The sequence below is a fragment of the Carya illinoinensis genome, chromosome 15 (assembly GCF_018687715.1).
Source record: "Carya illinoinensis cultivar Pawnee chromosome 15, C.illinoinensisPawnee_v1, whole genome shotgun sequence".
Lineage (NCBI taxonomy): Eukaryota > Viridiplantae > Streptophyta > Magnoliopsida > Fagales > Juglandaceae > Carya > Carya illinoinensis.
Window position 1 is genome coordinate 34714512 of NC_056766.1, and position 21085 is coordinate 34735596.

The following is a 21085-nucleotide window of genomic DNA, read 5'->3' on the forward strand; positions in this document are numbered from 1 at the left end:
ATATCCTTTGTGCATGGGGCTATATCCAAGAAAGATGCAAGAGAGAGAACGAAAATGCATTTTTTGATTGTTGTAAGAATGCAAATTTGGCCAACATTCGGAACCAAAAATTTTAAAAAAAGAGTAATCTGGTTCTTTTTTAAAAAGAAGATTGGGAGATTTATTTTTAAGGGAGTGAGATGGAAGAAAATTAATGAGATGAGCAGCGGTATGAAAAGCATCTAACCAAAATTTGTAAGGTAGAGAAGCCGTTGCTAAAGGTGCCAATCTTGTTTAGACTATATGCTGGTGTTTTCTCTTTACTACACCATTTTGTTAGTGAGTATGAGGACAAGAGAGATAGTGCACAATTCCTTGAGATTGAAGAACTTGGGTAAGGGGGAGAAATTCGCCACCCCAATCACTTTGAATAATTTTAATTTTAGCATTTAAGAGTCTCTCAACATATTTTTGAAAGAGAAGAAAGGTAGAGGTAGCATCGCCTTTAGAAGCAAGAGGGTAAAACCATGTATAACGACTATAGTCATCGACAAAAGAAATATAATACCGAAAACCATCTCTTGATAAATGAGGGGATGGACCCCAAACATCAACATAAATCAAATGTAAAGATGCAAGAGAGCGATTAACAGAATTCTTGAAAGATAATTGCTGACATTTGGTAAGAGGACAACTAGTACAAAAAAAGTTAGATTGAGAATGAACAAAGGGCAGACATTTGCTGTGTAAGATATGGTAAACAAGCCGAAGAGATGGATGGCCAAGGCGATGATGCCATTGAGCAACAGTGGTCCATTCTCCAACTAAAGCAACCCAATCTGTCTTGGGAGTGTTGGAAGAGGGAAAAACATATAGTCCATTATGTGTTGGACCTTTGAGCAAAGGGATTCATGTCCGCTTGTCCTCACAAGGAAATGAGAGTCATGAAATTCAAAAAAGACTGAGTTATTACAGCAAAATTGATTGACTAAGACAAGATCCTTTGTAATTTGAGGATCGTAAAGCAGGTTACGCAGTAAAAATTTAGAGTATGAAGTGGAAAAAGAAGAATCACCAAAATGAGTTACAGGAAGACCAGTGCCATCACCAACTTTAATTTGCTCAGGTCCTGAGTATGGCTCAACAGAAAGGTTGAGGTTATTCATATTGAAGTAAGGTGGTTCGTAGCAGCTGAGTTAGGATACTACTGTTTTTCAGAGAGAGATTGAGCACTAGTGTAGTGGGTGGACAGAGTTCAAGGAGGATCATATTGATAGGCTTTATCGAATCTGTGGTAGCATTGCAAGGCAACATGACCAATGTTTTGGCAAACCTGACAAGTTGGTTTGTTAGCAGCTTGTGAAGATGGCTGATAAAAAGAGGAGAAGCATCCACCTCAAGTACGACCACCTCGATAGCCATTCCGATTGTTTCGAAAAACACCTCGACCACCATGAGGAGAAGAAGTAGTGGTAACATTTGCTAAGGGGAGATGAGGGAGAGACGACTTTCAAAGGTAAGGAGAAGATTAAAGAGTTTTGCAGAAGTTATAAGTGTGGAACGTGTGTTGATTGAAGTAACAAAAGTCTCAAACTCTGAGTTGAGGCCATTAAGAAGGTACGATGCTTATATCTATATGTTCTAATTACTTATGTCTATATGGTGAATATACTCCATAGGTATATTTTATAATTTGTATAATAATTAATCGATAAAATTTAATAATTTCATATACTAGTATGCGTGAACCATATATGAAATAGATATACGATATCATATTAAGTGTATGTATTTATAATATATATATGCATATAATATATTGTTATTTTGGATAAATATTAACTAGTTAGATATTAATTATTTATAAATTTTTTAAAATTTTATAATTTAATAGAGGTTCTACTTGTTAGGTGTATAAATTCGATATTAGTTCTTTTTTTACTTATTTAATTTATTAATTATTAAATCTTATTAAAAAACACAATTCAAGCTTGAGCTTGAGCTCGAGTTGAGATTTTAACTTATCGAGTCAAATCTCAACTCGAGCTCAAACAAATATTTACAAAAAATCTCGAGCTCGAGTATTTTGAGTCAAGCCAAGCTCAGTATGCCAAAAAATGGCTCGACTCGGGTCGATTACAGTCCTAGGCTTGAGCAAGGATAGGTTCAATAAGTGAGGAGAGAAGAGTGCTGAGAAATAATTGATCTGTGCGACACCATTGGAGATAAGCTAGATTGGGTGGGGGAGAAAGAGATGGAGAAGGAGATGTGATAGGTAGATGTGGAGGGGGAGGAGGAGTAGAACCATCAATAAAATGGTAGAGTTCCTGGCCATGGAGATATGGGATAATCTGCGCACACCAAAGAAGATAGTTATCGGAACCTAGTTTGACTGAGACGATGTGAGAAAAATTACTGGGAAGCTGAAGGGTGGGGGAAGGGTTATATTTTTGTGAGGAGTGATCACCAGCCATGGAGGACGTTAGTCGTATTCCAGCTCTGGTACTATGTAAGAGAAATATTTAGAAGGAAGAATTTCCAATTCTCATTGATTGAATAGTAGAGCAATACAAGCTAATATATATACACTTTCAGACTTAACAGAGTCGTATGGACAATATGACAAGCAGCTATCATGCGCTGCTGTGGAGAGGCAATTGGCAGAGTTTGTTACAAAAGGAATCTTGCTAGAGCACTACATTTTTCAGAGGCAGTACATGCCAGAGCACTACATTTTACAAAGGCAGTATATTCACACAGAAGGTACAACACATAGCCTAGTCTATGTAACACCCGATTCTTCTGGATTATTAGCAATTGAGGTGGATGTCATTTGCTGTGTAGCTTTGATATGGAGGAAAGGAAATGCTCTTCAATATAAATCAATACATGAATAAAATTCATAAAGAATAGTAATTAAGAATTTTATAATTAAAAGTCATAGGTCAATTCCAAATAATTCATATATTTATTAAACAATAAAGAAACTGCTTTCAAAGAGAAATTAAAATTCTACCTTTTTAATTTCTTCTCAAAAATAAATATTAAAAAATATAAAAATAATGTTATAATCGTCTAGTCGGATCTGAGAAAAAAACCAGATCCAATTGGTCAACCCGTGTCCAGATTTCACTGTACAACCTGGTTCCAAAACAGGTCAATTCTTGAGTCGGACTATGATCATCATCAGATTTGTTTTTCTTCCTCCAAACGCCGATAATGACAAAAGGAACGTCCCTATAGCTATAGCTCTCTCAATCGGCCATGGTCCATGCCCAAAACCCACAACATTTATACGAATTTATCAAAACACGAGCAAGAGTGATAAATCTGCTTAAGAGTAATGCTATAACCACTCTCACATCACACTTTTATATCACTATATTAGATGTGACTCATTTAAATGGATCATTGGATGATAAATAATCATCCAATAAAGGATTATATAATGGCGATAAATATAGTACACCTTATAACGTGAAATGAAAGTGGTATGGTAGTATGATGTATAGAATTTTCAAAATAGAAAAAAATACGATATAAGAACAAAGGTAAAACTAAAAAAGTCCTGCGAGATGAACAAAATATTAGTACATTCAAATTAAGTCAATCTCAAATCATATTCTCATTCAAGACTTATGGAGAACATAGATTGTCTTTAACCATAAGCTCTCATACCACATGTAAAATATATTAACATGAAACTTTAATTTATAAAATGATCTTCGACAATTTATGAAATAGAAAATTTATATCTCTTGTAATTTGATGAAGAACTTATCTGATTACAAAAGAAGGGTCACCCTAACGTTGACAATTTGATCTTTGAGTATTTCACAATGACTAGAAACACAATTATGTTGTAAATGATAATCATCATTCCTCTCTATATTTAAATAAGTTTTCACTATCATGGAAACCCTAAAGGTATTTGTGTCCCTACTCATTAACTGACTGACTTAATTTTAGCTTGTACAAACCAATTGAGACATGGGCATGCGCGCGGGACATCTAGTTTGAATAAAACTCTTACATACAGTTCTACGATAAAGTCACTATGCAAGTTATGGTATCAACAATGTCCAAGACGTTTCCAATAAATTATGAGTCAATAATGCTTAAAGCAAAGGCAATAGAAGTGACTACGTGGAGAACAAGGAGCTAAGTGCATATTTGGGATTGTGATGGGAAATATAGGTGATAATTTTAAGATTTACAACTTATTTTTTAATTAATAAGTTTTATTATTAAAAATTATTTGCTATTTTGTAACCATATGTTTAAAGTATTTTCAAACATGTTATAATTTGTTTGGAAAAAAAATTAAAGAGAAAGATGCTATTTTGTCGACTCATTTTGACACCTCATGCATTTTAATTTTTTTTTTTAAATTTTACTTAATTGTTAAGCAAATGATTATTAGTGTATTAATGTTTTTTTATATTTTTTTTAAAAAAATTAAAATGATAAAAAAAATTGTGAATTAGAAAATTGAAAAAAAAAAATGAGAGGTTGATTTTGGCCTAACGGTAAGGAAGGGCTATGCTACTCAAGTGGTAGAGTACCATCGCTCAATTAAAAAAGTGTTTTGTGAGGCATAAATGATAATTATTTGATTTTTAAAAAAATTGATTATATATTTGAAAATTTAAAAGTTGTAATTATCTAAAAATCATATGGTTATTTTCTCTTATTGAGGAAAGACATAAAATATGATACTTTTTGTCATACGTATTTTTTAGCTTCTATAAGATTAACAAGTTCTTTAATATATGTAACACTTAAACAACTTAATTTTTTCCATTAAAAAAGTTTTAAAAAGTGTTCATATTCTAATGCAAGCTTGAAAGATTCTATTGATGAGCATGCCACCCATACTTTATATGCGATTGAAGGAAAATCAAATTTAAGCAATTGAACCCCTCTTTCAATGTAGCATACATGATTTGAGACATCACATGTTATCTCAGCCCATATCCAATTCCAAACTTCTATGTCATCAGGTTTAAAAAACACAACACAATATAATCCTATCCCACTAATATTCTCCAAATAGTGTGGCCCCTCAATATCTATTGACAGTTTCTTGGTCCGAATGATCCCTGGCCTTGAGATTTTCCTTTATTATATAAACTATGCCACCGAAAACTATACAATACACAAGAGTCAACTATATACAACAAATGGTGCCTAACATTCCTCCGTAATTCTCTTGCCTAATACGGTGCCTAATATTCCTTGTTGACAGCCCCCCTCGAATTGATGCCCTTAAATCAACAAGCATCAATTTGTTACTTAGGAAGCAATGTCGATGACGAGTGAGAGCCTTGGTGAAGATATCAGCGATTTGAAGTTCAGTAGAAATATGTGGAAGAGTGATAACACGAGCGTCAAATGCTTCACGGATAGAGTGACAATTGACTTCAATATGCTTCGTGCGCTCATGATAGACAGGATTGGCCGTGATCTAAATAGCACTTGTATTGTCGGCATCTGAATAGCACGTGTACGATGTAAAGTATGATCATAACACACAAATCCCTTTTGACACACATTATATCCCAAGAAAGCACAGCGGACAGATTGAACAGATAATTTATGTTGCTCATGAGGAGTTAAATGCACAAAACATACACAACCAAATGTACGAAGGTTATCATAACTAGATTGCGTAGAAAATAAGCGGAAATAGGGAGACTCCATATTTAAGACTTGAGAAGGCAAACGATTAATCAAATAAGTAGCTGTTTTCAGAGCCTCGACCCAAAACATGGATGGAACAGAAGATTCTAACAAGAGAGTACGTACCACATCAAGGAGATGACGATTTTTACGTTCGGCTACTCCATTTTTTTGAGGAGTAGAGGGACGTGAACGTTGATGAATAATACCCTTAGAATCCAAGAACGTTTGAAACTCAGTTGACAAATATTTACCACCGGAATCTGTGCGTAATGTTTTAATAGAAGCAGAAAATTGATTGTCAACATACGCTAAAAATTCAGTAAAAATACGAAAGACCTCAGATTTAGAGCGAAGAAAGTAAACCCAAGTAAATCTGCTATGATCATCAATAAAAGTCACATAGTATTTAAACTTTTCATGTGAAGAAACAGGAGAAGGTCCCCAAATATCACTATGGATAAGATCAAAGCAGTGAGATGCTCTACTAGCATGCAAAGGGAATGGAAGAGTTTTGCTTTTACCAAGTTTGCAGGAATCACATTCAAGAGATAAAGGAGAACGATTTTTATTACCAAGCAAACTAGAGTTCAATACATGAGATAAGATTTGAGTATGGGGATGACCTAAACGACGATGCCATACCATACTAAGATTTGAAACATTATTACAAGCAAAAGACTTAATAGAAAAACTGGAGAAAAATTGGGAACAGACAAAAATAGTGGAAACAAGCGCCCCACTTTAGGTCCCTTCGCGATCGGCTCCCCCGTTACCTAGTCCTACACAATACAACCATCACTAGAAAAATTAATAGCACAATTATTATCAACTAATTGGCCCACATAAATAAGATTCGTAGAAAGCTGAGGAGCAAGAAACACATCAGTGAGCTTCAAAGAAACATCTCCGACAGCAGCTATGGGCAAAGAGCTGCGATTAGCAGTCTGAATAGCAGATTGACCAGCGTAGGGCTGGACATGGCATAAAGCAGTGGGATTATTAGTCATGTGATTGGAGGCCCTCGAGTCCACGTACTAGAGTTTAGTAGAATTGTTACCTTGGAACCCCATTGCTGATAATGCCGAAATGAGCATCTGTTGCACCATGTCGGGGGTGCAGTAATTCAATGCAAGAGGTGCAGGATTAGAGGTTGCTGCGGGCGAAACAGTAACCGAAGTCTGAAATGCTTGGGCCTGATGATGCTGAGGGCGAGTACGACACTCTTTGATAATGTGACCCTTCTTCTTGCAATAAGAGCAGAATTTCTTAGAACAATTGGCAGCAATATGCCCATATTCCTTGTAGCAGAAACATTGCAAGTTTTTAGAATTGATAGAAGGTCCTCGTCTGTGTGCAACATAAGCTACAGTTGACATCCCAGAACTGCCATAAGATTGCTCCAGAATAGCTTGAGTACTAAGACGTTGTTCTTCACGAAGAAACTCTCCAAAACAAATATCAAGAGAGGGAACAGGAGATCTGTTCAGTAAAGCGGAGCGAATAGATTCATATTCCAAACGTAGCTTCATAAGAAACTGATCACGTCGGCTAGTCGCATAAAGAGTCTGAATAGTTGAAAGATCGTCAACAGGAACATCCGCGGTAACCAAATCAGCATATTCATGCCAAAGAGTCAGAAAGGCTGAGTAGTAGTCCTGGATAGAAAGACTACCCTGTTGAAACATGGCAATCGCATGTTCTAATTGAAAGCGACGAGCATCATTGTCCTGATGATAAACCCTCTTCAAGTAAGCCCACATGGATTGAGCGGAGCGATGGGGTCGCAAGTTGGTGACAATATCGGGCTCCACTGAACCAAGAAGCCAAGACATGATGCGTGCATCAAGCACAGCCCATGACGGAGAAGATCCGACATCCTGAGATTTTTCAGAAGCGAAGGGTTTGGCGACATCCGTGCCATCAATATGACCCCAAAGGTCTTTGCCCTTGAGAAAAAATTCAAACTGAAATGCCCATGTAGAATAATTGTTGCCCGTAAACTTGATACACATATGTGTAGAATCCATAGAAAAAAAATTAGAGCCAACCCATGAAGAAAGAGACCCACGTGAAGGAGGAAATTTTTTATTTTTTATTTTTTTATTTATTTTTACTTGAGCTGCCCAAAACTCTCAATTTTTTTTTTTTCCTTGAGCTGCCCAAAACTCTCAACACGTGAAGAATTACTGCATAACACGTGAACTTTCAACCCACGAAGAATTATTGCTCAACACGTGAAGACCAAAGAAAAAAATAAATAAATGTGCCGAAATCACCCACTCCAGGAAGAAACGCCCAAACAAAAAATATTTGGAGAAAGAAGGAAATACCCAGAGTTCAAATAGGGGATGCTGAAAAACACCGAGAGAAACCGAGAGGAGAGGAAAAAAAAATACACTAACAGCGCCGAGAGAATGAAGCCAACAAGATGATGGTGCCGAGAATCTGCAGAACCTACCGAGATGATGATGCCGAGAGGGACAGATCAATATGCCGTGAACCACGAAGCCAACTCACAGAGTGCTGAAAGACACAGAACAGAACTGGGAACAGAACAGAGCAGCGTGGTCGAAAATTTCTGTAAGAAAAAAAATTTCTGTAGGATCACACTACTAAGATAGACCGAAACACAAGAAAAAATTTTAAGAAAGCTCTGATACCATGACAGTTTCTTGGTCCGAATGATCCCTGGCCTTGAGATTTTCCTTTATTATATAAACTATGCCACCGAAAACTATACAATACACAAGAGTCAACTATATACAACAAACGGTGCCTAACATTCCTCCGTAATTCTCTTGCCTAATACGGTGCCTAATATTCCTTGTTGACATCTATAACCCACGCTTTTGTTCCACTTAGTTGTACATCATCAGGCCTCATAAAACGCCCAGTATCTGATGACACTTTATGATAATGTCCCTGTGAAATGATTGCTATCAATTTTAATCATGCAAACTATAATATTCAGAGGCACCCACAAGCGTGTATGAGAGAGAGAGAGAGAGAGAGAGAGAGAGAGAGAGAGAGAGATACCTTCAGCAATAAAGGATTTGGCCCATGATGATTCCATACATTCACATGAATTTTGTCGCAACCAGACAAGTTAATCGATGCTAACGATCTGGCTTCTATGGAATTGCAATATTTGTGATACTTCTAGAAATCTTTTCAATGACTTGCATTTCGAAGCACAAACTTTCTTTATATTTGGTGGAAGTTCTAATATTTCTTCAAGTTTCTTGCAATGGCGCAAATCAAGAAAAGTCAGTTTGACAAATCCTTTGATGCGAGTGGGAAGGCTAACAATTGTACAATTAAACACAATTAATTGATACAAAATGGCCTTGGAATTAAACATTGTAAACAAATTTGACAATGGACACAAATTTGATTCTGATTGGCAACAATTTGGAAGATTCAACACTTGTAATGAAGTGCTCCCATTGCTTGAATTTGCTGGAGGTTGCAATTCATGGAGCTGTTCTTCACTTGATGATATGATCTCATCTTCCATTGTTGTATGCTCAATAGCCACAACAGATTGTCTGTTATCCATCCTTCCAAAATTTAAAATATTTTGAAAAACAAGAATGCAAGCTGGGAGACCAACAAGTTTTTTGCATCTTGTTAGCTTTAAAACAGAAAGCTCGACTAGATTTCGTAAAGGAAGTTCTTCAATTGCAGTGCCCTCTACATGTAATGTACGTAAATTTTCCATGTTACCCTCGATTTCAGGAAAATTACGAAAACTTGTGCAACCGTTAAAATTAAGCTTATGTAGAGATCTCAACTTGAGGCTTCTTGGAAATATTGAGAGGTTAGAGCAATCTACAAAAGACAAAAAAGAGAGATTATCAGGAATCCAACAGAATCATGCACCTCAACTAGACTTGCACAATATTCAACTTTCAATTCCACCAAATTTGAAGCACTTGAAAGATCTAGAATCTTCGTTAAGAATTTACAATCAATGAGATCCATAGTTCTCAAGTTCTGTAAAAACACAAAAAAGAAAAAGAAAAGAAAGAAAGTTTGAAGTTAGTGACCTTACTAAATAGTTCAAAGAAAGAAATTGAAGATTATAATTGTACAAACCTTAAATCTCTGGCCTAACTCCATGACCAAGCTATCACACATTCGAAAGATGACTAGTTTCTTTCCATTGAAATTGGGTGGTAAAGATTGCATAGGATATTCAAACCAATCAAGTACTCTTAACTCATTAGAGAGATAATTAGGCCCTTCAAAAAAATGTGCATTACGATTTATAAAAACTCTAAGTCCTTTCATTGGTAAAAATGCATCTGAACCCAAGTTTATCATGTCTTTGCCATCGGGCAAATCTATTACTATGCCTTCAACTTTGTTTGTTCCCTAGTAAGAGAACACAAGAAAGTGTCAACAAAATTAGTGCATAAAGTTTCTCTTATTACAACTTGCTAAAATCAAAATTTTGTTGTTGATGCTGCAATATTAGTTCTCAAAAAATCGTACTCTGTTCTATCCTTGCTATCCTCACATGCTCTATTTTTTAGGTATTTCAAAAAGGTTTCCAACAATTATGTATCACTCCAACTTTTCACAAAACAATTGATTGCTAGAGAGTGATCATAATATACATATATAAATATATCTATATATATATTAGAATTTTTGAAATGAAAAAAAGACATTTAGACATGAGACTTTTATTGATTCATCTTAATTAATTAAACGAAATATATTTATAACTAAAAACTCATTTTGAGATAAAGGAGATTTTGTATATATATTTTCTACTATGTTTCACTTAAAAAAATAGAAATAAATGTAAAACTACATTTTTTTGTGACTCTTACCGTACTTTCTTCTAACACATGATGAACATCCTCATGAAACCACAATCTACTGCGTTTACCAAGTTCTTTGGGTGATTGTAGTCTAACAATTTCCTGACCCATATCTTGCAGTACGTCATGCATCCACAATGCATCGCTATCAACAGTAATAAGACACTTGTCTATAAGCCTGTTGATACCATCATCTTGTGAAAAACCACAACTGTCAAATATTTTTATGACATTAGCCAAGAGTTCTCCTTTGAAGAAAAATGCAATATCAAGGAACATATTCTTCTCATTATTGTCCAACCCATCATAACTTGTTTCAAGTACTTTTTGAATATTTCCGTTGGAAGTTTTTCTATACTTATCCAATGCACTTTCCCATTGATGTAAACTTTGACTTTTTAGATCCGAACCTAAAATTGATAGAACTAGTGGAAGGCCTTGAGCATATTGCAATACTTTTTTAGAGAGTTCTACATAATTTTCAATCGGTTCTTCTTCCTCAAAAGCACGCCTACTAAAGAGTCGAAGAGCTTCATTGTCGTCCAATATCTCCACCTCATATACTGAATCAGATTTAGGGTTATTTAGTAAATGTCGATTTCTTGTTGTTATGATAATCCTACTTCCCAACCCAACCCAATTACGATCACTAGTTAAATTTTCTAGTTGGACTAACTCATCCACATCGTCAAGAACGAGGAGAACTCTTTTAGAGCGAAATCTATGCCGAATCACATTGATTCCTCTATCAATATCACGAACATCCATATTTATTCTTAAGATTTCATAAAGAAGTTTGTTTTGCAATTGAATTAGACCACTTGCTTGCTTTGAAGTTTCTCTAAAGTCTTTCAAAAAACAACTCCCTTCAAATTGAGAAGAAATCATGTTATAGATCTCTTTTGAAATAGTTGTCTTACCGATTCCACCAGCTCCAAATATCCCTATCATGCATGTAATATCATTCCTTCCAATACCTAAATGCTGATAAACATCCCGTATACGAGACTCTATTCTAACTGGATACTTGACTACATGTAAAGATGTATGGTGTACCATTCTTAAGTCCACCCATTGAATTATTGTGTGGATAAGTTCTGATTCATTCCTATCAATATAAAAGAAATGAAAAAAAAGTTAGAATGTTCACATTAAAAGACATGAATATGGTATAGCTATAATATTGTCTTTCGTTTTTTTTTTTCTCTATTATGAAATCACAGCATTAAATTACGATGTCGAAGTTAGCTGTTCCCCTTCCTTAATCCGAATGTTTCAATAGGTTGTGTATTTGTATATTTGCATTGTTTGTACACACACACACACATATATATATTATGAACTTTTTATTTTTATTTATTTTTTCCCATTCTCAAATCTATCCTTCCCTTATAAGAGTATTTCTTAGTTTTTATATCTAGAAACAGATTAAAACTTAAAATCACTACGTATTCAGCATAGTTTTTTTTTTCTTGTCACTGTACGTGTTGTTCCAAATCTTATCTTTTATATAACCCAAAAAACGAACAATTCCCTTTTTTTTTCTTAAATAATTTATTTTATGGACAAAATTCCACATATAATTGCTCTATATATTCCTATGCTTTTTTCCTCTATATATTCCTATTGATGCAGATTTTTATTTCTTTGATTCTCTTCTATTTCTCCAATAAATTTCTTAATTAGAAAAGGTTTCTAACTTGAGTATGTTTCGCATAAAATTCAATCCAAAAATAATCATATATACATCAAATAGTTTTCCTTTGGTTTGGTATTTTATCTTCAGCCGTTCCCCATGATGTCAGATCGTGTGGATTTGTCTCAATTTTCTCCATAAATATCTCAATAACATCATATGTGCATATACACCACACAGTACATGCATATAGACAATGCTTACCGGAAGTTTGCTAATGAGAACCCAAACAAATCGGCTAATTTTTTCATAGCTGCCTTCCACTCCAGCACCTTTATGTTATCCTTGATTCTCTTTGAAAGTTTGGTGAATGCTTTTCCAAAATCTTCTTTTTGATGTCGTACTACTGATGGCTTTACGCCATAGAATACTGGGAGAATAATTTGTTTAATTGTTTCCTTACAGTCAAGAATTTTCAATAATTCGTCTAAGCACCATCTGGATTCTGCATAGTTTTTAGAGAGAATAATGATAGAAATCATTGACCCTTCAATAGATTTGAAAAGTGTTGGGGAAATTTCCTCTTATCTTTCAAGATTATTGTCTATATATGTAAGTGTTGATTCCCCTTTGATAAAAAGCTTGGTATAGATGGGAAATAAAGTTTTGGCGAACATCTTCACCTCTAAAACTCAAGAATACATCATGATTCCAAGGTTGGATGGAAGAAAGAAGAAAAGTGCCAGGAAGAGGGAGAAGGAAGGCCATGGAAGAAGTCATCCTCTCTACATGCGTGATTACTATTGATCACCAACAATTCTTTCCTTCACTCACTGAGAAGTGGGTGAAGGAAAGAAGATCAGAAACTTCCAACTACCTATGCATGATGCTAGCTATCCAGCTGCACGTCAATCATGGAGTTTGATCGCTTATTATATTTTTATAAAATGGAAGGAAAATACTATAAAACTCACCCATTCGATCCAATTTTTCATATTCGCTGGTGAATGGAAGCCACCCTATTAAAAGCCAGAAAGAAACTGCCGCTAGCCTACTAGAGTTATTAATCTATATATTTAGCTTAAAAAATGTCACAAAACCTAAATTCTTTTATTTATTTTTAAATAAAAATATTGCTTAAGGGAAGAAGTCTGGATCATATCTTGAAACGATATTATTACTGTAGAAAGATCAAAAGATGTTAAATTTTCAATGCTCCCACTTGAAGAAATCCCAAAAGTCATAAATTCGTACGATAAATTTATTAGAATAATCCTAATGGTTGTTAGATTTGGACGCTTTTTTTACGCAAAAAGATTTCAGTTCAAAACCACCGCTACAAAAACAATAACTTTTTCTAATGATAATAAATAGCTGGAAAAAGCATAAAATTAGCCCAAAAGAACATTTGTGGGCTATAAATGCTCGCTGCATCGTAGCTGCAAATATTGTTGCGCGCAAACTTTCTATTACCGGTGGTGGAATATTCAGAAATAATTGAGTTTTACAGCGAAGTTCATCACGGGAAAAAGTTAGAAACCTCGCCAAAAATTAAAAAAAAAAAAATAATAATAAATAAATAAATATAAATAAAAATAAAAAAGGTAGATAGCCACGGTTTAGTATCGCCACGATTACTTTTATGGCGGTATCTTTAGAGGGAAATAGATATTTGCCACTCTGGCAAGTGTCGAAAATAAGTTTTTGCCCCGATTTTGGGTGACGCAAATAACTACTAGAGGCAATTTAGTATTGCTGAAAAAGGTCCCTTACAAATTTTTTTTTTTTTTAAAATTGCATTAAACAAGTTAAATGAAAAATACATTATCCATTCATATTATAGGCTTCCTATGTTGTTCACGAGATCATTCATAAATTTCCAAAAAGGATTTGTGGTCCATATGCATGTATTTGACCTTGAAGATAATAGATATCGTCTTCTACAAATTGTTTTTTTTTTTAAAACCTTTCTACTTAAACAAAATAAATGCTATAAAATAAAATCTAGAATAAAGTGAGAAAAATGACAAAAATGACAAAAGATAGTATGTATAAAACTCTAACATTCTTTTGTGCACCCGCATTTAACTTTTGAAAATGCTCTCAAAGATGTAGAGCATGTAAGAAAGCTCACCTTCAGAAGATCTCCGACATTTTCTTAAACCGATTTCTCAGAGAAAATAAGCTCCAAAAAGTATACAAGTACCTTAGGAGATTCCTAATCATAATCAAGTATGATAAAATCTTATTTACTGATAAGAAAAATATTACACAAGGTAGCTGTGATCAGAATCAAGGAGACATAACATCAAGAAGTATATTAAACATATCTCATGGCAGGCATGCAGATGGTGGCTTCATATATGTGGAAAATATTAAACAAAAATTAAAAGCATAAAGTGCATAAACTGTAAAGTGTATAACCCATTCATGCAAATTAAGGGCAACAGTCATTGGCATACACCCAGCTTGAGTTGTCGGAATTACAAAACCAGCCCCAACTGCTCTAGCACTTTCACTTAAAGGGCTGCAATTTTAAAAGAATCAAAAGAACATAACATCAGAAATGTCAAACAAAGCACTTGACAAAGAGTCTGTACATACAAAGACACAACTTATGTTATGAAACTGGAAGGAGAAAACCAGCAACTATATCAAGTTTGATAACATTCTTGCTACCATTTAGTAAAGGTACTATAAGCAAAAGCATGTCAGAATCTCAATTATCAAGTGCCAAGATCAGACTTCTCATCCAAACTTGTCATAACACAAAAAGATACAAATTTCTAAAGACACATTGAATTTTGTCATCTTAAGGATGCGTCAGACAATGGCACATGCAAGCCTTCAAACCAGATGCAAGGTGAGCACAATTATAAAGTCCTTATTTCAAGCTCTCTGCTAAAAATATTACTTGTGCAAGTTAACATCAAACCAAAACATAAGGCTGCACATAATCAAAACAGAACATATGTTTTCAAGCCACCAATTTTGCTAGAGGTAGCCAACAGTGCAAAATCTACATGAAAGGAAGAGATCTAAATCAATTCAAGAACTCCATAGCCCACATTTACACCCAAGGTTTTATGTTATACTGCTCATATATATTAATGCCTTCCACACAAAAAAAAAAATTCCCAACTACTTCCAACTACTTCTAACATGACATACATGTACACGATATATCTATATGTAGAGCAATGACTTGGTAGGCAGGGCTGGTAAGAGTTTCATGTCTAATGCTTAATATTAATGTATAAAGTCAAATCTTCTGCTCAAATAGTCTAATCTAAAACTGACTTCTCAGGATATTTCTATGATAACATTCTTAAAATCCTAATCATTGCTTTCAATTAAATAGTTTATGTTCTACAGCCTCAACATACAAATAAGTTAGAAAACGTTTAGGATCCTCCAAGTCGTTCATACAGAGATGACAACATCTAAACCATTTTATTTAAAGAACTCCATAGCCCACATAGGCAAAATAAATAAAGTAGCATATTCCAGTGATGCAACCGCATTCGGAGCACCAGAACACAGGAAAGTTAGGTAGTTCTTCAATCTTGAAAATCCCAAGCATCACTCATCATCACAAGAAAGACATGGAAACATTCCTAGTCTAGGCGAAAATATGATGATGTTAATTTTAGGAACTTTCGGTCATTTGTCAATTTTAGGAACATAATTGATGATGTTATTAGTCAGTCTCTAAAAGGTTCTAGCATGTGTGGTGAGTTATTCATAAAATAAAAGTTCTAAGGGTTTACACTTGTTAGGAAGGGGTCAGAGAAATGAAGATGGACGATCCCAACATATTCACACCCACCCTCAAACCTAACCTAAGTAAGAAATAAGATATGACCAAACCCCAAGTTCCCAAGAATTCTTAAAACAGAAATATATTAACTTGCAAACGGGACGTTCTAAGCGATACATAGAAACATATGAGGAGTCCTCAGGTCGTGATTTTAAAAATAAAATGTTTTAAACTCTGCCATCAATACTGAGTTGACAACATGCGCTTCTGATATTATCAAGAAAAACAGAGAGAGAGAGAGAGAGAGAGAGAGAGAGAGAGAGAGAGAGAGAGAGAGAGAGAGAGAGAGGCTGTGTAGCATCACATCAATATGCCTAACACAGAGGCAAAAGAATGGAATAAACACTATGGAAAGTTGTCTTATTTGACATGTAATTTGCAGGTTACAGGTTTCCCCAGTAAGCAAGCTTTTGTTCCAGCTGCACGCTTGACCATCCAATATCCGTGTACCCTTTGACACACTATTAGCTGCTCAATGCCATCAAGGGAAAAAGTGATATAAACCATACAGATTTGGGCATTTCATACCTCAACAATACTAGGTATTAGTTCAAGTCTCATGGAAACGGACATTCTGTTTTTGCAGCTTTAACCAATTGATTTTCACCATTATGGGTTGAATATGGAAAGAGAAATAACCACTAACATGAATCTCAACTCACAATAAAGAAAGGTAAATATAATTGAAATATTATTAAAGGAGACACAAATAACCAAAAACCGGTAACTACTGACTCTCACCAACACAGAAAGTACTTGCTAATATATTTTTTTTTTTACATGCAATGGGAGAGGGGGGGGTTCGAACTCATGTTCTCCATTGTACTTGCTAATACTCTTACAAAGACAAGGTGAGCAAAATCATTGAAATCTATCAATTGTTAAAACGAGGCAAATATAAACCTAAAAGAAAAAAGAACTTAAAATGGAAAAGCCAAAATCCAACTGCGGAATTGGTCATTGCACATGTGATTTTAACTTATTTATGCTCGGAAAAAAATTAAATAACAGTTCAGTTTTTGTTAGGTAGATAGTGTGTCCTAATAATAGTCTAACCATGGTTTAGTTAGAATTTTGGTTCAATTAATATCCCTTGATATTAACCCATGTATCATCATGTATTTTCAAAGAAAGCATAAAAGGCTGGATGACAGAAATTTGTTGAGGACCTTGAGAAAAGTAATTGGTGAAATGCTTCCCAAGAAATTGGAAAATCAATTTATTTTACTTTTTATGTCAGGGAACCTTTCCAAAACAGGGCCCTTCAGACCCATCCCTATAGAATAAACTCTGGTTCCATGCACCGAACCTTTAGAAGTTTCCCTACATGGAAATAGTTAAATCGCTTGCTTTTCACCAATGGGTGTGACCTGTTTGCACCCATGAGGTGTCGAACCTTGGACCTTGAGGGAAGTGATACCCCAAGACCAAGGCTTTCACCACTTGGGCCAACCCCTTGGGGTTAATTGGAAAATCATAACCCAACATGTTTTTAAATGACCTTGAAATGCTTTCAATATCATTTCAGACTTTGGTTTCTTCCTAGAGTGCTTACTTTCAAAAGCAACTAGAAAGTGTTCAGCTTAGCTGAACGCACAAAGCAACCAACTATAATAGCTACATTTCACCTTTTAGATTTTACTAATCCAAAAGCACTATCACGACATTGACTCAAAGAATAATGCCAACTACCACCCATCAACTGAACTGTGACTCACTCATCAAAAGAAAAAACTTCTTTAGCTAATTTGAAATAAGCTAACTACGGTGTACATGGGGAAAATCAGACATGAAAACCCTCTATACGACCCAAATCAAAGAGGGAGTGCAAGGAGAAACTAGAGAACACCCTTGTCAAAGTGCAATTCAGTAGGCAGAGAAGGCAAAAGAGGATTCTCTGCCTTCACCAATGCAAGGCCTAACTCAAGGCCACCCTGGAGAGGTCCCGTGAGGAGGCCAGCTCACATTGCCTCAAGGTTGCACTCTCGGCAGAGGTGAGAGACAATCTTCAGAACTCCTTCAATCGCCAGTAAAAGGAACTGGAAAAGTTACGGGCCGAGAAGGTGGAGTTAAACAAGCAGAATGACTTCTCTGCTCAATCTTATAAGTGGCTCATGAAGAAGTTCGAAGAAGACGTGAAGTCCAACAATAGGAAGAGGGAGTCTCTAAAGGAGGGGGCCAAGAGCATAGAGGCTTTAGAGCTTGAGAAGGCTAAGGCCCGCTAGGCAATCGCTACCCATGAGGAGACCAACCAGGACTTGTGCTCTCATCTAGACAACGCCAACACAGCCCTCTTCCAGTTGTGTCAGGAGTTGTCACATGTTCATCAGGTTCACGACGAAGCGTGGTGCAGCGGCTATTTGGAGGGCCTAGAGAGGATGAAGGACCATGTGCTTTTAGACCTTGGGGGAAGCTTGCAATCGTTGGACCTCTTAGCTCTTGCTCCTGACCTGGCAGCCCTGAAGAAAGGCACCCTCATAGGGAAGGACTTGATTCCAAGGGTGCTCTCGGATGACCCCACCAACTAATTGTTTTTCCTTCCTCCTTTGTAAAGTCTTGTATAAAGTTTATACGCAACAATTTTCTTCTCTTTTGTAAGGACCTCGATTATTAATGTATAAACACTCTTTTATGCTATTTTGTCACGCATTCGCTTTATTTTTGCTTTTGTTGTTTTCCTTTGCTTCCTTACTGGCCAGCCTGGTAAGACACAGCTCCTTTACAAGCTTGTTTTCTTCCTTTTCCTTTGCTCATGCTCCACACACACGTACCCTAGGTGCTCAACGGTGATTGGGCCTTCATCTTCACAGGGAGAGAGACTAGAATGCCTCGAGCCAATCCCTCCTTTCTTGTCCCCAAACTGGTGAAGTACCCCCACTGTTGGCTAACTTAGCACTTTGATTGTGTGAGGATGTGACTAAGATGCTCATTCCTTGGGTGCTTGAGAGGTTGAGTGGTCCCTGACCTTTCCCACTTGCTAACCTCTTCATGGGGCGTGGCTCGACATAAGTATTCAAAATATTGTGAGCAAAGTGCAAGACAAGATTGGGAATTGGAAAAACATATTTCTATCTCAAACTAGAAGGGAAGTTCTTATTAAGGCAGTGCTCCAATTAGTCCCAACATATTGCATGAGTGTGTTTCTTTTGCCTAAAACCTTATGTCAAAAGTTAAACTCCTTAATTTCAAATTTCTAATGGAGTGGTATGGAAGATAGGAATAAAATGCATTGGACATCTTGGCATGTATTATGTACTAGTAAACAAAAAGGAGGGTGTGGATTCAAGGACTTGACTAGTTTTAAAATGGCTTTATTAGCTAAATAGGCATGGAGATTTCTTATACCCCCAAATTCCCTACCTAGCAGGATTTTTAAGGGTAAGTACTTTCCTTCATCCTCTGTGATGCAAGCCAACTTGGGGTCAAGATTATCTTATGTGTGGAGAACTATATGGCAAGCTGTAAGGCTTCTTAAAGATGGACTTATTTGGAAAGTGGTGAATGGTAGATAGATTCATATCTAGTAAGATAGATGGATCCCAAGGGAGAGTTCATATATGATTCAATCTCCAATGTGGACTTTGGGGCCTAATGCTTTGGTTGAGGAATTAATTGACAAAAAAACTACCTGTTGAAAAGAATTATGGGCTCTATCTATTGCTAACTCTGTGAAGAATTTTATGTGGAGAGTATGTTCAGATTCACTCCTAACTAAATTGAATCTTTGCAAGAGAAAGGTGACTGATGATGCTTTATGTCCTATCTGTTTGATGGAACCTAAATCTACTGGGCATATGCCATGGTCATGTCCTGTTGCCATGGATGTTTGGATGATAGAGATAAGAATATGCAAAAAATGGCAATTACTAATTTTGATTTTGCTCAGATTTTTAAACAGATGGTTGATAGGTTGCAAAGAAGGGAGTTAGCTTGTTTTGCTTATTTGGCTCGATCTTTTATGGCATAGAAGGAATTCCTTAATTCATAAACATAAGTTTACTCATCCCTTATTTTTATTTCAACATGTTGTCAATGAATATAACTCATATAAGCAAGCTATGGAGGCCATTGCTCATCAACAGAATTTAGTTTCAAATGCTGCAGTTAATTGGGAGTTTCCACCAGATGGTTTTATTAAGATCAATTGAGATATTGTTGTACATAAACAAGCAAATAGGATTGGAATTAGCATTGTGTTTCAAGATTGGGAAGAGGTTGTGTTAATGAGTTTGATGAAACCCATGCATTTTTGTTCATATGCTGATATGGCTGAAGTAATGGGCTTATTTGAAGCTGTAAAGTTATGCAAAGATCTTGGCCTACTTAACTGCATATTTGAAGGTGACTCTTCACATGTTGTGACTGCCATACATACTCAGGGAAGCAAAGTGAACCTTTATAATCCTATTATTGTAGACGTCAAACAGTTAATGCATGGAATTGACTGGAGGTTGAGACATGTCAAAAGGGATGCAAATCAAGTTGCACACAGGCTTGCAAGGGAAGCAGTGTTGTTAGATGATGAGATTGTTGAGGAATAATCTCACATTGCCTGTGGACAAGATCTTGGACATGTTTATAAGATTGGAGCAAACATCTCTCTTTGAACTGGTTTTAAGAGATGAGTTAAACCCATAAATTTCTTCATGGTATCAGAGTCTGGCACAGGATGAATGGGGCCTACACTACTTACCCCGTGACAAGGACCAGAAAAAATACTGGCCTGCACGTGAGGGAGGGTGTTGAGGAATAATCTCACATTGCCTGTGGACAAGATCTTGGACATGTTTATAAGATTGGAGCAAACATCTCTCTTTGAACTGGTTTTAAGAGATGAGTTAGGCCCATGAATTTCTTCAGAGATGAGAGGACTGACATCAATCTTGTTATTCCTTGTATTTTAGATGTTGTAATAGCTGAATGCCAACATTATCTTTAATATATTACAAGTATTTCTACTTCAAAAAAAAATTAATTATGTTTAAAGAAATAAAACAAAAACTCCAAATAGTACCAAAATTATTGCCCCCACTTCAAGATTTACTTTCCATTTTTCTCTAACCAACGAAATTAGCACAAGAGACGAAGCATCATTTTCCGGTTAGAGACAAGTAACGTACGTACGTGTCCGGC

General features: G+C 35.7%; 1 protein-coding gene across 1 annotated transcript; it reads right to left on the reverse strand.

Moving 5' to 3' along the window:
• Positions 1-8118: 8118 nt before the first annotated feature.
• On the reverse strand, positions 8119-11555 carry LOC122296859 (disease resistance protein RPV1-like). Its single transcript, XM_043106657.1, has 5 exons — positions 10506-11555; positions 9763-10041; positions 9600-9660; positions 8864-9495; positions 8119-8187 (listed from the first exon to the last, which is right to left on the reverse strand). The coding sequence occupies exons 1-5, from the start codon at positions 11553-11555 to the stop codon at positions 8119-8121; spliced, it is 2091 nt and encodes a 696-aa protein (XP_042962591.1).
• Positions 11556-21085: the final 9530 nt, after the last annotated feature.